At 42.1% G+C, this 18307-nt stretch overlaps 2 protein-coding genes and 1 long non-coding RNA gene across 3 annotated transcripts; 1 reads left to right on the top strand and 2 right to left on the bottom strand.

The window, feature by feature from the left end:
* Positions 1 to 12299, bottom strand: prima1 (proline rich membrane anchor 1). The gene is given in 5 exon segments (XM_044167613.1): positions 1 to 2176; positions 7645 to 7777; positions 10185 to 10208; positions 10211 to 10325; positions 11210 to 12299. Coding segments are annotated over 5 exon segments (654 nt in total). The 5' UTR covers positions 11492 to 12299; the 3' UTR covers positions 1 to 2076.
* A 1008-nt stretch (positions 12300 to 13307) lies between these two features.
* On the bottom strand, positions 13308 to 16337 carry LOC122862264. Its single transcript, XR_006374661.1, has 3 exons — positions 15853 to 16337; positions 14963 to 15011; positions 13308 to 13551 (listed from the first exon to the last, which is right to left on the bottom strand). It is a non-coding gene; the product is annotated as an uncharacterized LOC122862264 (long non-coding RNA).
* A 333-nt stretch (positions 16338 to 16670) lies between these two features.
* Positions 16671 to 18286, top strand: LOC122862262 (protein FAM181A-like). The gene is made up of 2 exons (XM_044167612.1): positions 16671 to 16823; positions 16971 to 18286. Exon 2 carries the CDS (start codon positions 17031 to 17033, stop codon positions 17808 to 17810), a length of 780 nt encoding a protein of 259 aa, XP_044023547.1. The 5' UTR covers positions 16671 to 16823; positions 16971 to 17030; the 3' UTR covers positions 17811 to 18286.
* Positions 18287 to 18307: the final 21 nt, after the last annotated feature.

Raw genomic sequence — 18307 nt, 5'->3', positions numbered from 1 at the left:
TCCGTTGTTATGTACAGTTTTATTTACAACTGAAAAACTCAGCAATGAAATCAACTTATGCACATATTTCTATCTGTTTGGTATAATGCATAAATTGTGTATATACTATTGATTGCCATATATACATTAATGGCTTGCTCCATCAACATGACAACATTGACATAATTCTAAATGGTAGCACATTGTTAAAGTTTTACTATGTATAAACATATGTTCTGTTACACTGTACATTAATTAACAGTCCAGAAGGCAGATATTTAAATATCAATATTTACATTCATGCATCCATCATTTCTCTCATATAGGTACATGGTGGGGTATACTGTTAGCTAATAACCTGTGCATGTTTAGATGCAAGCATGTTTTTCCAAATTTCCACAGTTTAGCCAATATCTATACTTAACTGACGGCCACAGAGTACAGCCCACTCTCACTGAGTACACTCATCTGCATGCACACTCACAGACAGACAGACAGACTCACGCACGCACAGACACACGCCGATTTAGTGTAAAAAAAAAAAAGAGCAGAGCAGCGTTGAGTGATGCTCCAGTTCAGCTCAGTTGTGTTTTTCCAGCGGGGATGTGGAAGATGCCTGTGACAGCACTGAGTTACACACATCCCTACTGAGGCCATCCTCTGTGCAACCTGATCTCTGGCTATTGGCTAAGTCTCCTGTCTCTCACCAGTCACAAGGTCAGCCCTGGGCTCATGTCCCCTGTTTCTATAGCGATGGGTTAAGCCCTTCCTGACAGAAAGAAAAACGAAGATTGTCAAATCCAAACAGAACACGGCTGAAGGCATCTAGTTGACCCCAAGACTCTGAAACAACAAGATTTAACCAGATGACTTGTGATAGTAGTTTTAACTTTTGGGGGGTCTTGCATTGAGTTAACAAATCCAAAATGGGGGCTGGCATATGATGCAGCACAGAAATAATGTTTGGAAAACACACATTCACATAGTACATCATAGAGACCCCTGACTTTTTAGCTGCAGTCTCAGGGAAACAGAGAAAAGCATATCAAATACCCAGAGACAAAAACAACTGATTCCAAAACTCTTTGCAGAGCAAGCGTGTTTTCTGCATCAGTGTCTCAACAAACTGACAGCAGGCTTAAAGCATCGGAACATCACAAATGAATCATATGGTTTATAAATTATTCACTTAAAAAACAGAGCTATCAAGAAATAAAATTAATTCATCAAGATGTTTAAGATTTGTAAAGATGTGATTAACTTACAAGACAGTTTTTTTTCCTTTTAAGTAGAAAAATAAATTCAAAGGTAGATAAGTAAATAAATAGAGGAAATAAATCGATGAATGACTGAAGTATATTACATTGAGCCTAAGTCTTCTGTGGCATTTTTGGCATGGTAAAATAACCAGAACGTCCCATGTTGATGTCGTTGCTCCTCTTGTTTTTGGAGGATTGTGGATTTCTTTAAATTGCATAGTCAGATGAATCCACATCTCAGAGCCAGGGCCGACAGTAACATCATGCCTCTCACAAAGCATCTGTCTCAAAAATGGAGAACAAAAGATGGACAGTGTGTGGATTGGAATATAAAAAATGTTGCATTCTCTGTAAAAACTGCATGCACATTATTTATTGTGTGTGATGGGCTGTCTTGTCTGGCTGCCCATGGGACTGCAGGGCTGCTGTATTGTCTGTTGTTCTATTGAAGATGTCAACAGTGTGTGAGGTCTGGATCTGCGGCAGACTGGCAGACAGTCCCTCTCCAGCCAGCAGCCAACCAGCCTGTCAGCAACACTTGCTGTTACTAAGAGCATAATGTTCAGCCTGCTGTGCCACTTTCGACACCATGGGGGTTTGTGGATTTTTCTCTCCGTCCTTTCTGCCTTGATTTTTTTCCTTCTATCTTTTACAGCTCCTCTTGAGCTGAATGGTGTCTTCAGTCCGAGCAACATGCCAAGCAAAGAGGAAAGATTTACCTATTTGAAAACCTCGGGTAAAACCCTGTTGCATTCTGGGTGAGAAGGGATTGTTGTATTCGGGGTAAGGTGAGAGTCGGTAATGGTGATGTCACTTCCTGTATCTACCAGAAGACAGTCTATACCACAGTGTTGTTTGTACCCATGGCCTTCTTGTTACGGATGCTCATGGCATATTCCCCGCGACTTGTCCCGTTCTCTTCTTTTCGTAGTGGTTTCCTGTGAATAAACATTTTCATGAAGTGAGGACAAATTCCTTGACAAGAGCATTTAGATGTTAGCAAAAGGCCATGTCATTAAATAGAGTTTCTAGACAGTTAACCTTTAGGCTGATTTGATTTCACGGGCTGCTCTGGGTGGATATGCTGGTCTCAGCGATCCTTTCTAATAAGCTCAATGTCACTTTTGCAAGGAGACAGGAGGGAAAGATACATTGCAACACAGGGGATAAGGCAATTACCTTCTCTGACTGGTAGATGCAATCTTCCCCCTAAGTAATGAGTATGTGTGCGGCTGTCAAAACAACTTGGGAATAACATCGATACATAACCTCCTGTGAAATTCCCTCTCAACACTGGTTGTACTGTAATACTCTGTCCTTTCCATGAGTACGTTCTGGTGCAAAATAAAGCTACAACACATGATCCCCTGGCTGCTACTGGCCTGTGAAGAGCAGTTTTATTCAATACAGCCCTTTTCATGCACTCCGCGGTGCTTTTGTGGTTATTATATTTGTCCAGTGTACTGTGGCTTCTGCACCGACCCCCTCAGCTGCTCTGACTTATGTAACTCAGAGACAGATCTGAATACAGTTAGTACAGTCATTGTCCCACTCAACACTGTACAGTGCCTTCACTGCCACAGAGGACCCTTGAGCAACATCTTAGCTCAGTGTCTCTTCTCCTCTCTTCTGAAAGCCCTGGCTGACCAGTCCAACTCTGACAAACAGTCATTCCCAGTCCAGTCCAGCGCAAATCTTTTTACCTTCTCGGGCATCGTGGAGAGAGTGAATCCTTACAGGGTGAAATGAGCTCATACATGACATAATGCAATCCAATACAACAGCCCTGCAAGAAAAACTATGTTTGTTAAGTTTATTATGTTTAGTTTTTGTTGAGACTGTGTCAGAGAGGTGAAGATAAAAAATGTAATTACTTTTTTAAAGAGACTATGTAACTTATGAAAAAAGAAATAACAAAATCTTCCTCTTACAAATGAAAAGATGAATTCATAAACAATAATATACATTGTTGCTCAGTTCAATACAGCCTTTCCTGGTCTGGTATGACAAGTAGCTTATGGCAGCTAATGTTAGTTAACTTTGCATACATGTTGCTGTGTAACTGAAATTACTGAGTTAGTCAACTGACATTGGGACTCTTTTGTACTTGTGCTTATGTACAGTGCATTACATTTTAGCATTGCTGTTGTTGTATGATACTGCATTATATGCTTTCTGCTATGGTTGGATGAAAACCTTACCAATGAGTTGAATCAACACCTTTGACAACATCTCAGTAAAAAAATTCATCATACATGCATACATTGTGAGCTTCAAAATTGTAGCATTTATCATATGCCTAACACATTGGATTGCATCATGCCCCCATGTGTATTTACACAGACATTTGCGGAATCATAATAAATCTGAGACTATAAAATAAAAATGAACTGCTGATGAAAAATTTCATGTGTTTTTTTTTATTGTTTGTGACATTACTCTAGAATATAACACAATTGATATGAATATTTATATTATTGGTGGGTCAGTCTAGTAAATGTTCAATTAGGATGTGTGCTTTTCTTGCATATGCTCATTTCCCCCTTGCTGTCAACTCAATTTGTCAGCTGTCTTTTTTCATTGCTCCCATACACTTAAGCCAATCTCATTTCGCCACACCTGTTAAACAACCATCTTGTTGCTGTCAGGTTTTAAAACAGTTCCTGTCTTGGCTGTTTTTCAGCTGTCATGTCAGCGCTGTGAACCATCTCTGCCCCTCCACCTCCTGTGTTCATCAGAACTCCTCAGAAATCCCGCTCAGCTTAACTCCAGTTTTATAGTTGAAGATACACCAGGAAAAACTTTCATCTGTTACCAAAGGGATTTTAGTCTGTCTGTCAGCTCACCACTTTGGTCCAGACTGAAATTTTGTACAGACATTCATGGTCCCCAAAGGATGAATCCTACTGACTTTGGTGATGCTCCTTTCCTCTAGCGCCATCATTAGTTTTATATTTGTTGTTTATAGTGAAATATTTCAACAACTATTGGATGGATTGCCATGAAATTTGTTACAGACATTCTTGTTCATTCATTCTCTCAGGATGAATTGTAACAACTTTGGTGATTCCTTAACTTTTCATTTAGCGCCATCATCAGGTCAACATTTCAGTTTATCCAATAATTTGGTTTATAACTGAATACCTGCAAAGCTAATGACATTCCCATCAGTCTCATCTGTACTTTGTGTTTAGGGCTGATTAGTAAATGTTAGCATGCGAACATGCTAAACCGAGATGGTGATTATGGTAGCTCAAAGCACCGCTGTGTCTAAGTACAGCCTCACAGAGCTGCTAGCATGGCTGAAGACTATTAGTCTTGTTATAACGTTATAAATGAAAATAAAAGTCATATAAATAATACTAACTATCCTTACTTTTAACTGAAACTTTGTGAACATCATCACTGCATTTAATCTATAGTGATTGGCGTTGTTGGAGACGAGGCAATGACTAAGACTTCCTGTGGGACTCTGTCAGCTGGGTGGGGTCGTATGGTTTAGGACACAAGGGATATATGCTGGCCATGTAGGACAGATGCTGCTTGCTGTGTCTCTGTGGGACTTGGGAAAGCCTCAAAAAGGAAACTGTCCAGCCCCAGGGTGGAAACACATTCTAATGTGGGGGAAATGATTGGCTGATGTAGCTGCAGTTAGGGGAGTTGGGATATACCAAAGTTTTCTCAAAGGGACAGATTGCATTGTTTAGTCTGGGAATTCTTCTACTTGGAACAGAAAGTCAGTGATGTCGATATTCGTTTAACATTATGCAACGTCCTTGCAGCTCACTAATGATTTTCATTTTGAATATTTTGACAGGTCAGTATTTCATCTGTTATGTTGTAAAATGCTGTTTGACACTGATGATCTATAGCCTGCTGGAAGGTGCTTCGAACCCTGTTTATTTCTCCCAGGATGTAATCTCTGCTCAGACTGACCATGTCGCTTAGGGCCACCACACAGGGCAGAGCATTGGGGCCTCAAACCGACCTCTACCCAGGCCTTCAATAATAGATGCCATGCTGTTGACACATGGCAGGTGGCAACACAACACTTCACAGGTTAGATGAATATTTCATATCAAAGCTGTGCAATCACAGCACACTTTCCTATTTGAAGTTTGGGGAATGGATCATGGCGAAATTGGGACATGTGTTGAGCTGTTTACAATTACTCCAGCCATCTGGAAATTAGAGTAACATGCTATGGTTCAAAGAAAAAGTATTAAAAAACAGACTGTAAAAATCTGTCACCAGTTTTGATGGTGCTGATATAATAATTTCCAAAATAAAACAGAGGAGATTAATAATGTATCAGTAAATATTGGGTTTTAAACCATTTTTCCCTGACAAGTATGTTCATTTAATTCTATCTCTGGTTGAGTATTTAGCAGATACTGCATTGCCCTTGGACAGGACCAGCTGTGATATATTGTCTGTCTTTGGACAAGCCTCCCAGAGCGGTAAGTGATTGGGAAAAGCATCTAGCTTCATTAGTCAGTTGGTTTGAGTTTTGTTTGTTTTGGCTTCTTGGATGGCTGACAGCCTGGACTGCAGCATCATGTCTTTCGCTTTGGATGGCACAGCAACACTGAAACGCAGCGTGTGTCTGAATCCTCTTCTCTATGCTTGCACACACCAGCCTCCCTGGTGCTGCGGACTCTGAATAGAATTGTATGGAAGTGTTTTTTCTTTCCAGCCTCCTTTGCTTCTGACAGATGACTGGCAGACAAAGATTATAAAACATAACAAAATGCCAGGAGGGCTGGGACCTGCAGAGCTAGCTCCTCTGCTGTCTGTGATGCTCAGGCCTTGGCCTTCAGCCAGCTGATTTTCATTGGGAAAGCCCGGAGCACTGAAGGGGCTATATATAACTGGCTGTGTTTTTCTCACCAACAAACCCTTTCACATTCTTATTGACTAAGATGCTCAATTACTGCCTTTGCCTTTTTTTCTGTCCTTTTCGCTGTGTTGTTTCCTTTACCTTCCTCTCTGGAACGATGAATGATTGGAGCATCCATGACAAATGTTAAAGGAATCGCATTTTTCCCTGGACTGCTCTCCTACTGGCTGGTGACTAATGAATGTCTAATGAGGCCAGTCTGGCCTGGTCTCATTCAGAGTGGAGGGCAACTTGGTGTGGCACAAAGTCTGCAGTCTAGAGCCCACAGAGCTTCAGGACACGACCCGCTTGCATGTATAAAAGATGTGGCCTGCGACTGAATGACTGCGCAAATTAATTCATAAATAATGACTTGGGTTTGGGGCTAGAGCCCGTATTGCAACAACACTTTCCTACCACTGCTGCATTAAAAAAGGTGCCCCTTGGCTACACAGGGGGCTGGAGAATTGCCATAATGAATTCCTGAGCCAACCACCCATTACTTCCGCTGCCTGACTGTGCCTATTTGTTGTTTAAAGAAAGGAGAAATAGAGTTCTGCTGAGGAAAGCCATATCTGGCATGCAGGCTTATTATAATTCCATAAATATAACAAGGTATGATACTAAATAAATTTAAATACACATAAATAAAACATAGAAGTAGCTCCCCAATTTAGTACACACATCTGTGGCTGCTCTCACATGCGTGTGTGAGAGTCAATGTTTATGCCAAATTTTATAGTGTGTGTAAATATGCCAAGATGATGTATCTATGTATGTAAAGATGTTGTGTGTTAATGGATGGGTGCACACAAGTATCCTCTGAATGTCTCTCTGTGCACGTGCGGTGCTTTGCACGATGTGGACATGTGTGTGTGTGTGTGTGTGTGTTTGTTAAATGTCTGCGAACATTAACATGGATGTCAGAGTGCATGTGTGACACCGTGCTGCCTGAATGTGACACAGAGAATTAGGTCTGGGTTGTGCTGCAGGCTAAAACCTCACGCAGTCTTTTTCTTTAATAAGCCAAATGGGGGAAACAGTTCCCGCTGCAATAGCAGCATCTTGGGATTCCTCTTGCTTTCACTTCTCATGAATCCAGCTGCCATTCTAGGAAGCTTTAGACACTTAATGCAAATTAAAATCACAGTATCGTAACGTTGGATCATCATGCACCTCAGTACATAAATTTAGAATATAGGATGTTTCTGGGTGACTCAGTTTAGTGGATCTTCCTCTCTGACAATTACCACCCATTGCATTATCTAACCTCTGACCTCAGTGTGACCGAGCAGGGTGATGACAGGGTCATCTTAGCCTCCTGCGTCACTCACACACGAAGGCAGAAGAGATAATTCAGCCTCCCATGGGTCAAATTACACATGATATGTTGAGTAGCCTGGCGGTGACAGTTCCTATTTCAATTTGTCATCACTTTAAAAAAAAAAAAAATCAGAGATCTGTGAGCGTGAGATCTAACTGAAATACTAAAGCACAGAACAAGAAAAGAGAAAAGTGACATCCAACCTCTTGATGGCCTTGTAGCAGATGATGATGGCCGAGAGGAGGAAGACAACTGAGGCACAGCCCACCGTTCCAAGCACTACAATGTCCATCTCCATCCACCAGGGTCTCATCAAGGGCACTATGGGCTTTGCCACTTAGAAAAAAAGAGAAGAGGGGGCAGGAGGAGAGAGATTTGGATGCAAAAGAAGAGAATGAATAGAAAAAACATTTACTATGATTACAGTGCTCATCACTGACTCGAGTCTTGTTATTAGATCCTTAGTGACTGTATTATACAACATAATAACAGAGCAGCATGGAGGTGATTTTCTTCCCTGCTCTCTGAGTTGGGAAGACGCTGTGTCCTTGCCTGTTCTGTAGGTCTTAGGTTCAATGTTCAAAGATATCCAACCCGACACCATGAATCATTTAAGGTCCCGTCAGCCTTCCTTACACCAGCACTCTTGTCCACACCGATTACTGTTGCAGGAACCTCCTGCTCTTTCCACATTAGATCCGTGGAGTAAGACCACTCACCGGGAATGTTGAATAACATTATGTGCATCAGCAACTTCGTGTCTGTAATGCAGAACTTTCCTCTTCTCTTTCTGCAGCATTTGATGCTCTCCCACCATCTATAAATCAGTTTTGTCATGTGCATATCTATCTATATGAATGCTGGTTTGTTCTAGTTTTATGCTCCTGAGGAAATACACTGCACTGTATATACAACGACAATCTTGTAGCTCCTGCATTTACAGTTATTGTGTTATGAATGAGAGGAAGGGTTTACACCATAGCAACAAATACTCCATAGTAATGCTGTGGACTGTTTTCCGACACAGCACATTTCTACGGAGCAAATAACAAGGCATGGCTCTCCCCGGAACAGCACACCACGTCATAAGTCACTATGATTTAAAAGCTCCTCTCAGCCAAACTTCCATTTTAATCCTGTGTTTTGTCAACGGCTGTAGGATTTAATTCAGTCAGAAGTAAGAATCTATTTCAATGCGATAAAGCACACTCCTTTGAAGGACTTCCAAACCATTTTTAGCCCACACAGACTTACTTAACATTGCCAATTTTTCCTCAGTTTTTTTTTTTTTTACTTTTAGAAGAAAGATAAAGTCTCAGTCATTGTCCCAGTTTTTCACGTTAGCTATGCATATTCATTGCATTTTAAAGACTACAGTTTAAAGTAAAGTTTCAGCTCTAACTGTTCTGCAAATTGGGCTACTGAAGGAATATCAAGATAATTATGCGCCTGTATAGATTAAACTGAGAACTGAGGAAAAAAAACTCCCTTTAAGTGAATTATTCATGGTGTCTCCACCCTCTGCAAACATTTCTGTGTAAAGCTGAAAAGGAATAAAAAATTGGCCTGCTTATCATATTTATCGTGACATACTGCTGTTTATGGAGGCATCAAACACTGTGGATGCAGTGTTCAGAGTTCCACTTATGCGTTGGCCGTAACTGGGCATTCAAACCCCACCTTAGCTTACAGTCAGATGGTCCTGGCAGCATTTATGCAGTGACCAATATTTGCAGAAGGGTCTGTAACTCTTGATTCATAGGTAGCTCACATGGTGAGTCGGGGGGGGGGGTCCATCTAAATTGACCAGACAGAAAAAAAATCATTGGAACTTATTGATTAAAACCTTTACACTGCTGTCTGTTGAGACTTTAATGATTAAGTACTCCTCCCTACTCATAATATTAAGGGCTTAGGGTGAGTGATTCTACAGAGTCACAGTAATAGCTCAGAATGGCTGCATCATCAGCAATGCCTGTCCCATATTTCAGTCCACTGTTCATTAAGGTGCTTGAGACTACATACAAATCATATCAACTTTCAGCGAGCAGGCTGGTGAAATATGTTAGCCTGTCTATCAAAGGATTTACTATCTCAGAGTGGGTCAAAAGAGGGAGTGTCGGAGGGAAAACTGCCACAACAGGCAGTGGATCCACACAGGTATAAATGCTTGTAGCCTATACAAGTCAACCTATACACTCAGACACACACACCCTTATTGCCGCCAGCTCAACTTCAAAACGAAGTTGGAACTACTGGGCTGCTTCATTAGCCCCTTATCTCTAACAAATTAAAGCTAATTTAATAATTTAATTAACTCATCTGTGTTTTAATCAGGGGTCCTCCGGGGGAAACCCTACCACTGAACCACTGAGCTTGGCAGCCCAGCAGGCATGGATTTCATAGGCAGCTGGGTACTCCCCAAGGTCAGACCCGGCATAAATTAGTCCTGTGTTCAGCTGTCAACATCCTGCTGGCTCTATCACACGCACAGAGGTGCACGCGCAAAACCCGCACCCATGCACGGGCCCTCACACAGTAATCTCAGGGGTCTGATTGTACATTTTTCTTTTGAGCATAAAAGGAAACACTTCACATCAAAACAATTTCTTCAGACTAGCCAGTTGCTTGACACCTGCGTCTGGCTAGGAGTGAGATCCAACTGTGGGGCGAGAGCAGACTGAAAGTGAGACAGACAGACTTGGAGCGAGACAGGTGTGAAACCTGGGAGTGTGAGTCTTACCTGTGGTGCCCAGTAGCCGTGGGGAGGTGGTGGAGGCGGTGGAGGAGGGAGGGGAGGGTATCTTCTACAGTGGCATGCCAGCTGGCACTGTTCGCTAACTTTCTTCACCACAGTCTGTGAGCATGACCTCTGGAGTTCTCCCTTATGGTGAGGGAGAGAGAAAGAGAGAGGCATTGAAATGACTGAGGCACCGTCCTTCAGCGTATTACTCAGAAGTACCATCAGCACAACACCGTGCAGCACAAATGGAGATGCTTGAACACTCAGCAGCCTCTCAGTTAGCAGCACTGTGGATATCCTCTCAGCATTCTTTTCATATAGCAGCTCCAGTGTTGTTGTCACTGGGGCTGCTGTGTATGTAGTACATGCAGAATAGTATCACGTCTATGGCTGCAGCCCGCTCCCTGTAAGAAACCACCCACCAACAGAGTGGGCAGCAGGCTGCCCCGAGGAGTGTGCGTGGGCGGACTTGGAAACTCAAGCAGATCACATTACACATGAACCCTGGCAACACTGTGTGCGTGTGAACAACAGCTCACCACTATCTGTAGGCAGCAGCACAGGGCAGAGGTTAGAATACTCATCACTAACATATGCCTGCTGCAGGGATCCTGGTGGGATAACTGAATATTGTTATCATAAAAACACAGTTGGCTACTCCATGTTCCCACTACAAGAGAGCTGAGAGTCTGTCTGTGTGTGTGTGTGTGTGTGTGTGTGTGTGTGTGCATAGCTAAATCTCTCATGCCTTACTGGAAACTCTACACATGCATGCCTGTCATTATTTCCTAAACAGAGGTGTGCCCTGGACTGGTCACACTAACATCTGGTGTAAACACACATGCAATGTATTTTAATTGTATGTTTTTTAATTGCAGCATAATAAGTTCATACTTTACTTGAACAAGATAATCAGTTCCTCAGCTCTTATCCATAGTCCATCAGTAAATCAAATTCCAGTTACATTAGTGTAACCTCTCCTCATGCGTAAATTGACAAGTGGCGCGCCTGAACATGGCCCTTACCTGACATGACAGTAAAAACAGTGAGAGAAGGCAATGACCAAAGAAAAAAGGCCAAAAACTTAAAGTAAATGGCATTAGATCTTGGACCAGCATTCCTCTTGCGCTGTTCTCGAAGATACTAGGCAGCGTTTCCAACAAATGAATGCAGTATGCATAGGCTTGAACAGTTTGGGAAATAACCATCCACCCTGTCCAGTTCAGCGGCGATATCTGTGACAAGCGTCTCCAGAAATAGTTTATGCCACAATCATTTTCCTCTTGAAATCCCGTTGTCGATAGCATAGGACAGGCGATCCGGTGGAATGAGTAGCAAATCTCGATAATTCACATCTCGAAAGTAGTTTTTTCTTATTGGCACTCAGATAGCGACCTGAATCACGCCGCTACTCCGTGCAATGTGAGGGCGGTAGATGGCCCGAATCTTACATCCCTCCTCGGCTGCAAACATGAGTGCAAATGGGCCACTCAAGCCATCGAAGTTGGAAGAAGACAAGAAAAAAAGGAACAGAGAGAGATCCTCAGGAATATCGTGCGGCAGGATTCCTCACAATTTGATCACACATCCCCTCAACTTATCTAGGCTGAACACTGTATGGGCGAGTCCGGAGGGCAGAGCCGAGGGTTAAACTGATGCATCCCCCTCTGTGCCAAAATACAGCGGGCTGTTTTATACGGGAGCATCACCACCGCGCACTTGATGCAGCGCTCACATCAGCTCACCCTGACAGCGTGTGCTCAAACAAATTCACCCTCCGCTTCTCAAAAAGTCCCCCCCAAAAGAAAAAACAAAACACAAGGGGGTGGGGTGTGTGGTTATGAAGACATCGGTATTTGTCAGCTGGGATTTGTTTTTGTTTGCTTGTTTTATGTTGGTGTTTGGGTTTTTTTTGTTTGTTTTTTTTTAATAGTGGCCCATGCATAAAGTATAAGCCCACAGTGCGTGGAGGCGAGTCCGTAAGGATGACGCGTACTAGACCGAATTAAAGTCAAGTGGAGAGGGAGAGAGAATGCAAGACGCCTACCGACTGAAAACACTGCCATTCCCGTGTTTGATGCGCTGTGTGCCTTCAAGAACACTCTGTGGTCCAATGTCCCAAAGTAGGCTGTGATAAAAAAACACTGATGTAACCTGGCATTCACTGCTAATGCTCAGCAGCAAAGACATTTATAAGATATTTACTAGATGCTTATTTTTAAACCCAAGCCTCATTGTATTTCTTGTCAATATACCTTGGACACCATATTGATGTCGTTTTTAAGAGGTGACGCTGTAGGCCAGAGTGCAAAGAATCTGACTGCAATGGGTAGTTTGTAAGAGCAGAGTTGCATAATATTGTTGGTGGTCTTCACCAGGCACAGTTATAAAATTACCCCACAGCCCACGGCCATGTACATGTAGGCCTACTAGAGAGCCAACGTGACATTCACAGTTTATTGGCATTTACTAAGACAGTTAACTGACAGTGGGAATAAAACCCTGGTGCTCATGTTAATGTGGCAATATAGGTGAATCATGTTTGGACCTGTATATTGTGTCTGTTTAAAATAATTCTTTGACACCACCACATTATTTTACATCACCACATTTACTACTCCTAGTAGTACTAACAATGGGTTCCTTTGTTGATCACAATTCTGGACCAATAGTTGATTAATTGATTAGGGGACAACAGAAAATTAATCGGTTATTATTTTTATAATTGTCGATTGTCCTTCTAAAAGCAAAAACTGCAAACTATACCAAGTTCCAGCCTCTCAAATGTGAGAATTGCTGTTTTATATGCTTGTAAATGGAATATCTTTTGGTTTTTTGACTGTTGATTGGACAAACCCAGACATTTGTTCTGACATCTGTTTTAAAGTATTGCTCCTGGTTTAAATAACAGAAGTGACAGCCAATTGTAATAACACAAACAGCATCTAAACCAACTATTCAAACAACTTTGGATTAAGATCAATGGATTCAGCATCTAACCCTACAGCCATTTGCTGCAGCTGAGCATTTTTTTTACATCGCTTGCCTATCAAAAAGCTCTTCACCAACAGTAATGGGGTGAGCTCATGCACAAGAGCTGTGGATGGCTTTTAGAGTGGAAAATCCGCAGCTGCTGTTAAACTGCATTTGCACATACAATGCAGAGATTTTGCAGAGTTTTTGAAGTATACAACAGGCCTGGATTTGGCATATACTGTGCCCAGTGGTTCAGCTCGTCCATCCTCTCCTACAGTCTGTCCCAGTATCGATTATCTGACAAGAGAAAAGCACTACATCCTCCTGGTTCCTTCCTGCTGCCTCACCTCATCCCAACAAGCAGCAATCTGCCCAACATACATCACAGCCCCTTTAAACACAGATAAGAAAACCTTAATAAGATTACTGTGGTCTTTCAGTGTTATTATTCTTGCCAAGATACTTAATCAGCATCTCTGCAAACAAACAGAGCCCAAAAACATTACTTGCACCAAACAAAAAGAGATTTTTTTTCTGTCATTTAAGGATTATTAACGTTAAGAGAAAATTAACTCCACTGCATTTCTCTTTACTATCTGTGTATGTCTCCTTTATTGTATAAGTTCAGCTTGGCTGTATCATGGTGGAGGTAGATTGCCATCTAGTGGGAAAATCTGGCAACAACTGACATTAAGGTGCTCCATATAAATATATTAACAGATCAAGTGCAAATAAACAGTTTTTCCTGTTATTGAAAGTGGTGCCTACATAATAGAACAACTACAACACCACTGAAAATGGCATTATTTTGAAATAAACATACATTTCTTTTCTAAGGAATGTGAGGAATTTGCACTACTGCCCAAAGTTGGATGTTTTGCACATGCTTTATAGTTCTTTTATTTACTGTAAACTCTTCTGTACCCATTGAATAAATAGAGAGCAAATTTCAACAAAGCATGGGAACCGAATTGGGAATACATTGGTCTAATGTTCATATTGTCCTTAGATTTATCCAGATCCCTGATTTGATAACATCCTTGTTTTTTGCAGTGAAGGTGATCCATTTCTCACATTTTGTGGGAAAGGTCTCCCGCATATTCCTCAGGGATAATGTCTTTTTTTCCATCACATACAGTATATGAGCTATGTCCATAGCATAATGTTTAAGACTGGGAGGATCCATTTTATGTCCGTTTTAAGGTGTTGCTTTCTTGCAGCTAACCAGTAGAATGTCACAGATATGCAAATCGCTTTCTAACATGACTTCTTCTGTTATCAATCCAAGATATACTATCTTACTCTCCTTAGGAATCTAAAGATATATTCCCCCAAAATATGGTAATCTATTCACATGACCAGAAGATGTGAGAATGATCAGCAGTTATCTCCAACACTGCTATTGAGTATGGAGTTTTTAATGAAATTTAATGTGAGGTATGACAAAGACAAAAATGAAATTCTTTCAGTTTTTCAGCAGAAGTCTTTTCATTTCCTGGAATTTGTAGATGCGTGTTGTGTGACACATCTGATATTTTTACATTTAGATCTGATTCCCATTTTGCCTTGACCTATAGAGAGCTACTAATCTTTATGGATCTGTAAACCCTGATACTGTATATAGCTTTACATTTTTATTTTATTTCTGATTTCTCATTTCTCTGTTTTCATTTGGTTGTATCTGGTATGTTTCTTGTGCTGCTGTAACACTTTGTTCTTCCCTACACATCAATACAGTGTTATCTTATTTTAGTTATTTTTGAGCAAAGGAGGAATACAGGTGACAGAAAGAAAGTGCTTACCATAGAAAGTTCCACTAATGGATGTATTCTGGACAGCTTTGCTGAGAAGCTAGCATGGACAGAATCAGATTTCAGTTGTATTAGAGGTCCACTGGGCTTCTACTAAATAGATTTCTGTTTCAGAATGCAAACATGGTGAGGAATGATGGTTCAGTAGTTTGTAACATCACTGAAGACCTCAAACACTTCCTGGCTGCAACCTTTTCTGAGTGCAGTCTGCATGTGCACCAAAGATAGGCAAGTTAGGTGCCTATCTTTGGTGCACACACGCAGCAGTTTGTCTGTGTTAGGTAGATTGGTGGTGTGTGCAGGTAGACTCCCATGGCCCTCTTAAACTGGATAGGTAAATATAGGAATTAGTAAATATTTTCAGAAGTTCATAAATCAGCTCAACCCTCCAAATATCTTGAAATGATCGACAAACATGCGGTCAACCTGTCTTGGCACAAGGACAGCGACACATTGTAGGATTTATGGATGCCACAATGCTTCCTCTTTCTCCCTCACTTCAAAAGCACAGGAGTGGGGTGACAGGCCATGGGGAGGGGAGCCCCATTGTTAATTGGCCTTTCAGCTGAACAGAGAGGTAAGGGAAGAAGAAGAGAGGAGGACAATAGGGTCCCATTGCCTCTCCAGAACAAGAGGGATGCACTGCCTTAAAAGATAGACCAGTTAGAGCACATATAGACCTGCAGGGCTCTCCTCAGACAGCCCCAAACTGAGTGAAAGAGGCAGTCAATCATGTAGTCTGTAGCTCACTCAGAATAAATGGCCTGTAGCCTTAATGTGTATTCTGCAGAATATTTTTATATTCTCTGTCCTGCTGCTAGAGTGGTTCAGGGTGTATGTTCTGAAGGCAGAATAGTGCACAAGCATGAGGTGTTACTTACCAGACAACAGTTTCCTCACATCTCACTCCACTGCTGCTGAGCTTCAATGGAACGATAGGTACTCTTTTTCCACTTCAATAAGGGGATGAAGCTCAATTAGCATTTCACAAGTCCCCTTTTCCTCCTCCATTGCAACTTTCCCCGCGGAGCCCATGCTTTCTCTGGGGATTGTCCTGTTTTGGGCCCTTGTTGCGCTGCCGTTGGCAGGGTGACAGTATTCGAGTGTGCAAACTTGTGCTATTGTCCGCGGGCCAGAGGGAGCCATGGAGACCCCATAATATGACACAGGAAAATGTTTGCTGATGGCAATTCTATGGGCTTTGTCCGACTCTTTCTCCTTCATGACGACTCGATTTAAGTCTCTAAATGTTTGACTACAAATGCAGGAGTGCTATCCAGCTCCTTTCCCTTTGTCCCGCGAGGTTTGAATGAGTAATTCAGCCTTTGTGTCGCTCGATTGAGGGGGCAAACAGAAAGACAAGATTCTTGAGCGTTCAAGCCCCTTTCCATGGTTATGCACTCTTTAGATCCCCCCTCACCAAATCCTACAGCTGACATCACTCTTGGGGAGGGTATGAGGGGTATCTTTTACAAACTCAACGTTAACAGCTCCAGAATAAAGTTAGAATGCATGCATATTTCAGCTGAATTTGCACTCATTTTTATTCATGCATGTTTGGCCAACGAACGCGCTGAAATCACCGTGTAGGAAAAATATCGCATCCCCTCAGCGGCTTTTTCCAGATCTCCATGACAACAATTTGCAATTGTGAAGAATTCGATACCAGGGCGCTTGGAGGCTGATTGGGGTGTATTGTGAGGGGCCTGGGGTCGCTGATTGGTTCAAGGAAAGCACCATAACTACAAGGAGTTTATATTCATTCAACTTGTTGAAGTGCTCCTGCTGCAGCCTGGAGAGACGTCTGTGCTTGGACTGTGGCTACGAGAGAGTCTGGATTCATCCAGCAGTGGTGAGTAAATGGTTTTTAGCCCACTCTCTGAAAAAAATATGAATTGAGAGGCATCACATTCAATTTATGCTTGATTGGAGAATTCCTATAGCAGAGAGCAATGCGCAATAACGCAAAGCCTGCATTTGTTTTCTGATTTCCTTTTAGATCTTGATGGTGGACTACAAGTTCTAACATGGACTGATTTGATCCAAATCTTTGGCAAAAATGGCAAACGCAGACAGTGAGGTCAAGACGTTGCTGAATTTTGTGAATTTGGCATCCAGCGATATCAAAGCGGCCTTGGACAAGTCAGCTCCGTGCAGACGCTCCGTGGATCACAGGAAATATCTGCAGAAACAACTGAAGCGTTTCTCTCAGAAGTACTCCAGAGTCCCAAGATGCCACACGCACAGGTCTGCTGAGTATGGGTGCGCCAAACCGGTAGGGACAGTTCACCAGAGTGTGAAGGTCGCAGAGAAGGTCAGTTCGGATGCTCAAGGTATGGAGAATGTGGGGAGCGCTGTGGAGCAGGTGCCCATGAGGAAACGCCAACTACCAGCCTCATTTTGGGAGGAACCCAAGTTGACCCAAACTAAGAGGGAGCACTCACATTTAGGACTAAGAAAAAACCCTGCGGGCACATCTGAGGACAGTGAAAACGAAAATAGGAAAAGGAGTTATGATGATGATGCAAAGGCCACTCTGTCTGCCTCCAGTCGACGCAGCACTGCGGACAAAGACACGCTGAAATTAGACCTGACCTCTCACCACTGTGTGAGTGTGTGCGGCTGCTGCCCCTTCCAGTACCACGGACACCAGGTCCTCCACAGTCACATTGTTGTCCCCCATCCGCCCCAGGGACTGTGGAGCAAAGCAGCAGGGACTGAAACAGAGAGACCTGTGCATCCTTATGGACAGAAAATTCACACACACGTTGTGGTCAAACCCATACCGACCAAACCCACCGTCCAGTCACCGATCTTCAGTGTGTTTGGATTCATTTAATTACCCTACTAAAGGACCAGTCACACACACAAAACAGTGTAAATAGGACTAATTATTTTCATTTTGTGTTCTACACAGACAACTCTTTCTCTCTCAGCATTTGTACAAGAGACACTTCCTCAAGCACTTATTGGAATGCTTCATCTATTTTTATTGTTTAAATCTAAAGGACTAAGTTGCACTTGCAGAATAACTTCAACATGTTCACTTTCATTGCCAGTCTGATGCCTCCAAGTATCTGAAAACTGACAGTAAGTTCAAAGGTTTCTACTTTTAGAGAATGACTTGATGTTCTTTTTTTAAGTACAAAAAGTCATGCAAATGAATGAAAGCATCCTGTTTTAGTTTCCTCTTTCAACTATGAGAATACAATGTGGGACATAGATTGCTTTTTTCTTTGTCAAAGTAATGTTTGATAGGCACATTTGAAACAATGGCTTTTATTTTTAAATAAATGATTCAACTTCTCTAAAGAACTCCTTTGGGCATTAGATTAT

This window comes from Siniperca chuatsi, linkage group LG15 (genome assembly GCF_020085105.1).
Source record: "Siniperca chuatsi isolate FFG_IHB_CAS linkage group LG15, ASM2008510v1, whole genome shotgun sequence".
Taxonomy (NCBI): Eukaryota; Metazoa; Chordata; class Actinopteri; order Centrarchiformes; family Sinipercidae; genus Siniperca; species Siniperca chuatsi.
The sequence above is the reverse complement of the archived record's forward strand: the minus strand, read 5'-3'. Positions and strand labels throughout refer to the sequence as shown.

Bases quoted from the DNA above. Each gene is read 5' to 3' on its own strand.
- LOC122862262 (XM_044167612.1), top strand. From the start codon at position 17,031: ATGGCAAACGCAGACAGTGAGGTCAAGACGTTGCTGAATTTTGTGAAT.